The sequence below is a fragment of the Crocodylus porosus genome, unplaced genomic scaffold (assembly GCF_001723895.1).
Source record: "Crocodylus porosus isolate Cpor-Errol unplaced genomic scaffold, CroPor_comp1, whole genome shotgun sequence".
NCBI classification, from domain to species: domain Eukaryota; kingdom Metazoa; phylum Chordata; order Crocodylia; family Crocodylidae; genus Crocodylus; species Crocodylus porosus.
Genome location: NW_017728949.1, coordinates 24,622,342 through 24,633,238, shown reverse-complemented (window position 1 = coordinate 24,633,238; position 10,897 = coordinate 24,622,342). Strand labels below are relative to the sequence as shown.

Below are 10,897 nucleotides of genomic sequence, written 5' to 3'. Positions count from 1 at the left end.
CTCTATGCTGCAAAGTTGGAGTAATAGTTTCCTTTTGCAGAAGACAGACTATAGACTCAATATAATGACTAGACAAGATGCCTGATCTCTGGTCCTTTGTGGTCTATTGACAGCAGTTGCTTTGTAAAAGGATCCAAGAAAAGTGTGAGGAAAACTATTCAAGAATTTTTTTTTTTTTAATTTTTCTGCTGAAAAAGTGAATCTTGCATTAATACATTACATAAGATATTCTAGGGACACCTATACATGTGCCTGACGCCTGCTCCATTTAATTAAAGGAGTCTGCTAGTGTCCTAATATGAATGCTCCAGCAGCCTTGGGTGCATATGTATTCAGAGTCCCCCCATTTCAAAATGGCAGTGGGGTCTCTTTAATTAAAGCTCATTGAACCAGCTTTAGTTAAAGCCCTCCCCCCCCATTTTGAAGCACAGGATGCTGAATACACAAGAAGATGCAGGTGGTTTAACTAGAGCGGCTCCCAAGAGCTGCTCTAATAAAAATGCTAGCCCTTCCCCACACTGTGGAGCATGTGTAAAGACACCCAAGCAGTCTTCTTAAGAGAGATTGTGCCAGATTTGGAGAGTAATGGAATCATTGAAACAAGAAACATTTGATTTGTCATGATTTATGTTTATATTTCAATATCACCTGAGAATCATAGAAGTAGGGTCGGAAGGGACCTTGTAGATCTTCAAGTCTGACACCCTGCCTGGGCAGGAGAAAAAACTGGGCTCTATAGTCTGTCTCCTGCAAAAGGAGGATAACAAGCTGGAGGCAGCTCTCCATGCTGTGGGCTGTGTCTTCACTGCCTACATGCTGCGCTGCAGCTGTGTGCAGCAAGGACATTTATCGGCTCAATTATTGACCACTTAAGGCCAATACCTGACACAGATAATTTTCCTTATATTGGTACCGATCTGATATGGAACTGATGTATTGGTGCATTTCTACTTCTAGTCTGTTAGCCAAAAGAGCCTTTTCTAGCTAACTGTACTAGTCCTATGCCTCATCTTCTGTGGCTAAACACAGAAAGGCAGTGTCTTTCAGTCACTTAACAAAAACCAATATTGTAAATAATTCTGTTTTATAAGATAGAGGTGATGTCCCCTTCACCAAAGACAAGAATCATCTTTTTCCAAGACACAGAATACTTCCAGAATCTCTTAGAATGTATCTTTCAATAAAACATATAAAGTGACATAATCCCATAGGTAACCTATAGGATTAGCTCTGTGGGCCTGTCTACAATATGATGGACCACTCCCACGAGCACTATCATGGCACACCCCATCCATTTAATCCTGCTGTGTGTGTACCAAATAACAAAAAAAAAGTAACATAGCTGCTCTACCAAACACGCTCAAGATTGAGAGTACCATTGGTATGCACCAAAAAAACAGCTGCATTACATTTTTTTGAATTTGGCATGAACAGAGCAGGAGAGGGAAGGCAGGTATGTTTTGACAGTGCTGCTCCCTACGTACTGACATGGTGCAAATATGCCCTATTGTTTTGTACAATTCTTTCTATAGATAGGGTGACCATACATCCCAGTTTATCTGGGACATTCCTGGATTTCATAGGCCATCCTGGCATCCCGGCTTGGTGAAAATTGTAAGAAGAGTCCCAGAATTGGCTGCTGCAGGCAGAGGCAGGAGGACAGGGGAGCACGGTACAGTCCAGCCTGGAAGTAGAGTGGCCTGGTGCACCAGGCAGGCAGGTGAGCAGGCACTGCCGCTGCCACCCACACATACCCGTATGAGCTTTTCCTGAGCAATGGCTGGAGGTGGGGGGTAAGCTGAGCTGGGCACTGCTCCAGTCCACCCTGCTTGCTCCCACACCGCAGCAGCAGCAGCAGCAGCAGCTGCCTGCCCACCCACCCTTCATACCATGCCACTCCGCTGGACTGTGCCCTGCACCCTTGCCTGCCTGCCTCTGCCTGCAGCAGTGCCACCAATGGAGGGGATGGGAAGGGCAGTGTCCAAGATTGCCTTTAAAATTATATGGTCACCCTATGAACAGACCTTCTGGTTTCATCCCCACTAACCGCCTATTCCAAAAGGCAGTTTCCATGTATTCTAGTCTTAACATGTTCTTCAAGATTTACTACTGGATTTGCCAATGTGCTGTAGAGATGGCACAATCTGGTCCTCAGTCATTCTGTGTATTAATAATTTAACTCTTTGTGTACTACTAATATAAAAATAATTTTATAGGACTTCATAATCAGCATCACTGGACTTTCTAATTCTCTCTCTCTCTCAGCGATCAGATTGGTACTTCATTAGATTGTACCTATCTGCAGAAAAGCTACTATTACTCAATCTGAGAAATATCTTCAATAAGCCACACTGAATGTTTCCAGACTTCTCTTTTTAAGATGTATCAAATATCACACTTGCTGAAAATTAGTGAATCTGGCCTGCTTTCAACATATACAAGTCCTCGATGAAATTATGTTCTTCATGCCACTAGAATCTGCTCCTACACAAGACAAAAGCAGCTAAAGAGGAATGGAGGGATGATGTTACACTGTATGTCCCTAAATGGCAGTTTTCCAGTTGTGTAAGTGTTATTTTTGGCATTCATGCACAAGATGTGATTCTGTTACCCCTGCACTATGTCCATGCACTGGCTTGCCCAGTCTAGAAAAATGGAAAAGTTGAAAAGCTATTCCATTTATAGCCCCAATAGCTAAATGGTTAAAGCACTTGCCCAAGAAATAGAAGACCTAAGTCCCTTGCTCAGACAGGGCTTGAACCCTTTCTTTCTGACTTTTTAGTACGGTGCTCCAATAACCATACCACATGTTAGGCATTAAACATACCCTCTTGGAAGCTGAGCCATTACAGTTTGCATTTACTAGTTACTGGATAAAATTCATGGCAAGCTGGAAGCTGAGCCATTACAGTTTGCATTTACTAGTTACTGGATAAAATCCATGGCAAGCAGTGTGATGGGGAATTTCTCTGAGAGCAAGGGTCAAGGACAGAAACTAAGGCCTGCTCTCACCCAGAGCTGCACCCATCTCACTGATCAATGCACCCTCCAGCTTGTTCATTTCCTCCTGGCCTTACACTGCTCCCTTTCTTGACTTCCAGATTTAAAAGGAATGCTGGAAAAGGGCCTGGATAATGCCTTATGTGTGGTGGAGTGGTGAATGGTATCCTGGATATCAAAGGGACAAAGGTTCAAACCCCTCTAAGTAAGGAGCCTAGAGCCCAGGTTCAGGAATTCTTCTTGGACCTGCTCAGCTACTGGGACTAAAATATGGAAGGACCCCCTTCCTCTTCCTCCTCCTCCCTCCACACCCTTTAGTCATGGGTTTTTGTCTTACTATGTTTTCCTGACTTATACCCACTTGAGCATCCACAATGGGTGTGTACCTGAAGCTGCATATCTACATGGCCAATGCGTAAGGGTGGATCCAGTGTGCTGTGGTACAGTCATACCCATTTGTGGCCACGCTGTAGGAGCAGCAGCTGGGAACTTTTCTTAATTTCCCAAAACAGGTAAGTATCTCCCCCCATTCAACACCCTCTTCTCTTCCCCTCCATCCTCAGCAGCACACTCTCTCTCCTTCTGTTCTTCCTCCCCCCACGAACCACTAAGACTGGCTGATCTAGGGGTGGACTGGGGCAAAAGGCTCCAGAGGGGAAGTGGGAGGGTGTTCGGGTGGTGGGGGGAAAGATTTTTATTTGTTTCCCAAGGCATATTCCAACTTTGAACATTTTTGTACAATAGTTTCTGTTCAACTGAAAATTAGAATGAATCAAAATCCACCCAAGATACAGCTTTTTGTTGCAGATTAATACAAGATACTTCTGAATCCCCCACATTTGTTTTATATATATATAGTGTGTGTATATGAATAGAAATAACACAGATAAATGCACATTTATAACTAAAATCTGTTTCAGTTCAGCTTCTACTGATAAAATAGAAGTGCTAAATAAAAAATATTAAGTCTTACCTGAAAGTGTAAAGCTGACTAATTTCCGAGAATGCTGACCAGAAGCACCTTCCTCTGTGCCTTCCATCCCCATCTGAAGAGGGGGAAAAATAAAAGTGCCTCATGTATCATTACAGTTTTCATTTATTTTTATATACACGAGGACAATTATGCAAGTATAAAATACTACTCTGGAAAAAGAGCTGACCACAGGCAAAAAAGATAATCAGGAGGCACTGACATTCATTTCTGTCCTCCCCAGATTCTTTGACATGTCTAGGATGCCAACTACTATTTGTGACGTCTCAGTGCTGCATTAAGATGTCACAAATAGTAGTAGGCAAAATCTTGAGAGTCTTCCACCTACATACATATACATAGGTGGAGGACTGAAGATGTGTGGAATGCCCTGTAGAATTAAGCCTTCAGCTGTTTAGGGGACAGAAAACACTTGGTGACCCAGTCCAACTGCCCCTCCTGTTTGCCCTCCCATATTTATTCCCTAGTACAATACAGACATCACTAGGGATCCTGGTCTTCCATGATTAAAAAAAAAGCAAAATTGTCCAATAAAACATACACACAAAAATCCATGTTTTTCTGTGGCAATCCCCCCACAATGCTGATTGGCCAAGAGACCCTTCCAGTGGCCCTGCCCCTCATTGCTGATTGGACAAAAGAGCTGGCGTTCATGCAGCTGCCGCCCATCACTGGTAACTGGCAGAGAGGTGTGGGGCCTCACAATGGGCAGCCCTCACTGCCAATCAGAGGCAGAGGGAGGAAAGGGTGGCTGCCATCTTGGTCGCTGTCTTGTGTGCCAGCAGCTTTTCCCCTGCAGCAGGCTGCTGCAGCTCCCATAGGAACCACTGGCTCCCAGTGAGGAACCAGCATTTTATCTTCAGTAACATTTTTTTCCCAGCTATTCTAAAGATTCTCTGTAAAAACGCAAATTCCATGTTTTTCCATGGCAAACGGATTTCTAGGAACCCTAGAGATCACACATAGCATATAAACCACTGCATACGCAAAGGAAATTAAAGCGCTCACTCAAAAATGTTGGGATTTCTCCAAAACTGAATGTGCATTGGCATTTAAGTCTTAAGTGTGAACTAACTACAGACATTATACAGCACTTCATTGCTTTCTACAGGTGGGCCATTCATTGTTCAACAGAAAATACATGGGTCACTGAAGACATTGAGACAAAGTTATCAAAAAAATTAAGATTTATTAATAAAACCCTGTGTGACAAAAAAAAAGCACATCAGATTCCTAAGTGCAATGCTTGAGAAACTCAGACTAACTGAGGTGAATTTCAATTTTCCCTGATGAAGAATTTCTGTTTTGTTTTTGTTTTACCTGGGTTTTGCTTTTTAAAGTTTTGCCTGTTAAAACTAAGTCTGTCCTATTGTCTCCTTCATGAACACAATACTTTGGAGGAGATTTTGCTTGTTCCCATGCATAGTCTGCATCCTTTTGTGTAACTTATCACAAAGATGGACCTTTAGTTTACAGTTCAGTTGAAGGGATCAGCTGAGTGTCAGAGAAATGGTTCCAAAAGGAAACACTATACTCTCATCCAGCAGAGAACAGGCAAGTTTCCCCACACTAATGAAAATGAATCTCTAAGGCAAGGTGAAGGAAGACTCCAGATGTGTTAACCAGATGATAACGTTTCACAAAGCGATATACTTGAACATACTTTAGGTTGTGCACTGGTTTATGTTTGCAATAAAACAGAAAGTTACCCATCTTATTTTACATTTAAAAGAAATAAAAATAAATTAAGAAAAAATGCATGTAAATGAGGGCATAAAAGGAAATGCAGTGGAAATTATATGGCGGCTTCCATAAATATAACCATAGTGGGAGTGTAAACTTATAGAAATATACCACAGATCAGCAGCAATTACCAATAGGTTGGATCACCCTTGGACATCTCACTGAAAGCCAAAGAGAAGTTATGGGACTGATGAAGAAATCAGTGGATGAGGTTCAGTGGCCTGTCTTGGTCAGATCTCCTGTATAAATGACTGTTAAAGTCCCATCTGGTCTTGGAATTTTGAAACACTGGGGTAGGGAAATGGGGAAACCTGCGCTTTATATCACCTGAAAATATAACAGCCATCTTTTCAACTACTTTATTCTTAACATTTTTACAAATACTGCTATATCAGTTTTTGTTTTTCATATGCATACCATAATTAGATAAAAAACAAAGCAACAGTAAGAATAATCAGTACTACATATCTAAGAATTTTCTCTAGCAAAATCCTAGCTAAATATGAAAATGATGGGAAAAAAAGTGATAACACTGATTGTCTCAGGTCTCCATTGGCATTGACAATTTTCAGAAAGGATGTACAGTAAGAGGAAGTTGCACTGTTTATATTTCAAGTCATATCCTTTTCTTACTATTACAGCTATGATTCACCATTGCATACACAATAACATTTCTCAAGGTAGTGTCCTAAATTTCATCATCTTTCCCATTGACTAGGAAACTGCTATTCCAAATGACTTTATATGGGTAAATAAACTGTGTCAGCATGCACCAAAAGTGATCTGGCTGTCAAAAAACAGTGGGTTAATTCCAGCTCAGTTTCCTCTCCTTTGCGCACATACTTGCGAAGCAAACAGGGAAATGCCACTGGCAAGGTTAGTCTCGACATCAAGGGTCGCAGGAACTGTGTAGTTTTCAATTTATGGTTTTTGGCTCATGCTCGTATCGATTGCTTGTTATAAATGTTATTCATTATAGAAAAGAACTTGCTGATTCTAAGTATATTTTGTGTGCTGAGTCATTGTCACAGTTTAGACCACACTTCTGATGGGTAAATGACAGACTGTAGCACCCAATTATTATGTAAATTATTATATTTACAGAAAATATGCCTCCATGTATTTCAGCTTTAAATGAACAATATGTTCAGAGGCAGAACAAGCAATTTTGATGCCCTGCATAGTGAGGCTTCCACCTTCCAGGACAGGGGGAAGGTGCTCCAAGCAGAAGAATGCAGCTGGTACTGATGCTAAATCAGCACCGGGGGTGGTACCCCACTCACACACACCCTTAATTATACTATGTAATCTCCTTACACCTATTTGTTCTGTGGCAGTTTCACTGCCAAGGAGTCGTCAGTAAAGCAGATACCGACCCCAATACATAAGATTGGTCAGGATCCATTTTTATTTGATTTCAATATAAACAGAAGAGCAATTTCAATTCTTTGTTTTGATTCCACTAATGGTAAATAGAGAATGTAGAAAACTTATTTAGAGAGGCGATGTTCTAGCTCATCTGGGAAAAATCTGAGCAGAGAATAGACTTGTTTTCTTTCCAGCAAAAAATGATTTACCACAGATAAAAAGCCTGAGCATGTCTCATCTCTGTCATAACTGACATAACCCACATATCAGGGTTACTATGAAACATGCCAACAGGATGCAGCATCCTCCAGCTTCACGCTGGAAACACTGAAACGTTTTAGGTCCTACAATGGTGCCATATAGTTCTATGTGGTGCATTTAGTAAATACCACTATGAACTAAATCCATCATGGAAAAGTCTCACAACTAGCTGGAATCCTGTGCTCCCAGCAAAAAAAATATGAATATGCTTAGATAACATATACTTACGATAGAGGACAAGTACTGTTATTTTGAGTATGAAAAGCATTAGGGACCCTGAACTGACTTCTGAAAGAAATCAAGTGAATACTGAAAGAAAGACAGCAAAATAATATTCACATATAACCTCATATATTTGAGGGTAGCCACTGGTCCAGTTTTATACCGGACCATCCTGTTTTTAAACCCTTTGTCCCGTGTCCGTTTCTCAATGAGGACCAGACTGCAAAAAGTCCTGTTTTTCAGTTCATTGGTGGAAATACATGTCAATCAGTTGTCCTCACGATTCTACTGGCAGTGCATAGAGGTTGGGTGGTGAAAAACTGCGGGAGCAGGGTTTCCACCAGGGAGTGAGGGAGGTGGTCTTCTTGTGTGGCCCCATCCCTTGCTGCTAATTGGCTGAGGGGCCCAGTAGCCCCACCCCTCACTGCTGATTGGCCAAAGGGGCTGCCCCATTGGGTGTTTTAGCTGTTACAAAATAAAGACAAAGGCAATCCCAAATTTAAAAAAATACTATCATGGAAGAAATACATCCCTTAACACAGCCTTCCATAGGAAAAAATGCTCATGATATGCATTAAATTAGTATCACAGCAGGGTTTATTCAGGACACTTGCAAGTAATGCACACGCGCGCACACACACACACACACACACAAAATAGGATGGACAGTCTTGTTCCTGCGAAGTGCTGAGTAGCCCTTATAAGATGCATTATAAACTCACACTGGAGGTGTTCAGTACCTTGCAGAATCAGACTCAAAATTGCACAGTTTTCAAAATATACTCAGATAATTCACTGTGTGATCCTCCACCCTCCTGATCCAACAGCTAACATCTGTTGGGTCGCAAGGATTAGTTTAACTCAGGAGTGGGCAAAATACAGCCCGCAGGCCATATCCAGCCAACAGAGGGACTTTGTCTGACCTGCAGTGGGTCCCTCGGTCCGGCCCATGGTGAGTCCTGCCACCCCCTGGGCATGGAGTGGGGCTGGGGCAGCTCTGCAGCTGGACTGCCTTTGCAGGCAGCCCAGGCAGCGGCAGCTCCTTCTGGCTGCCGCCACCACTGGCCCCGGCCCCATGGTACTAGTGGGGACCCACATGTACAGCCCTGCCCTTAGCCCGCTCCATGCTCATTCCGGACTCGCCCACCCACTCTGAGCAGCAGCAGTGATTGGGCAGAAGCTGCTGCTCAGTGAAGAGGAAAAGTGGCCCCTTCCCTTCACTGCTGCCAGACCCTTCTTGCTGCAGCTGACTGGAGCCCATACCCAGGCTGCCTGTGGCTCCTCTGCATTGCCACTGCTGCCCCGCTGGGCAGCTCGGAGGCAGTGGTGATGGCAGTGGAGAGGAGCTGCAGGGCAGCCCAGGCATAGGCTCTGGGCAGCTGCAAAAAGAAGGGCTCAGCAGCAGCAAAAGGGAAGGACCACTTTTCCCCTGCACTAGGCGCAGCTTCTGTCCAGCTGCTGCTGATGTTCAGCATGTGCAGGCTGTCCAGAGCAGTTGTGGGGCGGGCCAGGGTTGAGGCTGTGCACGCAGTTTGTGGCTGGTCTGCTCTAGCTGGGAAGAGTCAGGAGCGGGCACAGGGCAGGCTAGGAGCGTGGCTAGGGCTGTGCACTGCTGGCAGTGGTGTGGAGAAGCCGCAGTGCACACGGGCTCCAGGATGCTGCTGGTGGGGAGGGGGCAGGTGCTGTCTGGCCCACAGCAGCTCCCCAGAACTGCCTATGTGGCTTGCAGGGCCGAATAATTGTCCACCCCAAGTCTAACTCATGGCAATTTCTAGGAATCGCCATGACTTAGACCTTAGACTTCTATCTGTACTCTTTACCTGCAGCATGTTAGGGTGATCTTGATGTTTTTGACAAAGTTCATTGGTAGTTTTAAGAATAGGTTAGACAAGCACTTGGTTGGGATGGCTTAGATAGTGATGATTTGTACTTGGGCAGAGGTCAGGACTGGATGACCTCCTGAGGATCCTTCCAGCCCTATTTCTCTATTATTCTAAGATTCAATCTGAGGTAGAAAACCAATAAAGACAATTCCAGCCTAAAGCTGAAGTCAAAATTTGGCAAAATCATAAGCTGAAAAATAAAAATGAATGCCATTTTATCGTCATTTTTCATCAAAAGGACTTGAAAAAACATGTCCTGGCTTTGATGGATTTAATTAGGTCAGTTCAGTGTTTGCAAAATCCTAATTAGTAGCAAAACAGGGAGACTGACATTGATAGTAATGTGGGCTTGGCAGTATAAATTATCTCCTTATATATGTGCAAAAACAGATAGAAAGGCTGCACTTACCATCACAGCAGGATTTTTCACAGTGATACACGGGGTAGTAGCTCGGAGGGCTCCACTAATGCCATGGTAGTATTTAAAACAAATCTTTATTTCAGCTGGAAAACAAAAAAAACAATAATCACATGATATCTGTCAATGGTTAACAATAGATAGAACATTGGAAAGAACAGTAGGAAAATAGATCATAGTTTACTCTGCTTGAAATGAGTGAGAGGCTATTTCAGCAACATAAAGGCAGAAAATGACTTCCACTGAACTATATTTACTTTCAACTTCAGGGATCCTGAAAGAAGAATCTTTATATAAATTTTCTTTAAAATAGATATGGACCCAGAAATCCTTGTTCAGTTCCCATTCACAACCCGTAAAAATTCAGCTGACCCGTTCCTTCAAGTTCATAATCACATGAGTAATTAATAATTTCTACTTGGTAGGAAACAATACAAATTTTAGCAAGTAGCTTTGTCCACATGAAAGCACTAGCTATCATAGATATTAAATAATTTCTGTATATTTCTGGATCTAAATAAGACAGAAAAATATAATAATGTTTTTACTATTAGTTTTGATTTGTGAATACAGCTCTATTATAACCCAACAAAAGGTTAATATACATTTTAAAATTTAACATCATAATTCACCAGATTGAGAAACAGATGTTTTGCTAATCAAAATATTAGAGAATTACATATAAATTCTTCTTGCTGAAACTTTTTTGTCATATGAACATTTAAACCTCAGAAATGATACAGCAGCTTCTCAATACTTGGTCAGTCTAAACTGAAGATATTTTGGGTCTCCATATTTCATGCAATAGTTAAAAAGAAGTGATGATTTGGCTTTCGTATGCAAAATAGTATTGCAAATATGCTTAGATAAGCACATTAATAAAATGTTTAGATCAATGCAAAAATGTGCCAACATGTATTATGCCAAGATGAAATTTAACCTAGAGGTAAAAAGCAAGGGCCTACTTAGACTGCACATAAAAATATTTTAAGTGTGGATAACAACCTAGTA

The 10,897-nt window shown here is 42.1% G+C and overlaps 1 protein-coding gene across 2 annotated transcripts in view; it reads right to left on the bottom strand.

Annotated features, from left to right (window-relative positions):
* The window catches only part of HECW2 (HECT, C2 and WW domain containing E3 ubiquitin protein ligase 2), a 218,319-nt gene that overhangs the window by 113,712 nt on the left and 93,710 nt on the right, over nt 1-10,897 (bottom strand). For both annotated transcript variants that reach the window (XM_019553986.1, XM_019553987.1), the window contains exons 3-4: nt 9,878-9,972; nt 3,974-4,046 (exon numbers count right to left, since the gene is read on the bottom strand). In XM_019553986.1, the coding sequence (XP_019409531.1) occupies nt 3,974-4,046; nt 9,878-9,972 (168 nt within the window). The remainder of the gene's footprint in view (nt 1-3,973; nt 4,047-9,877; nt 9,973-10,897) is intronic.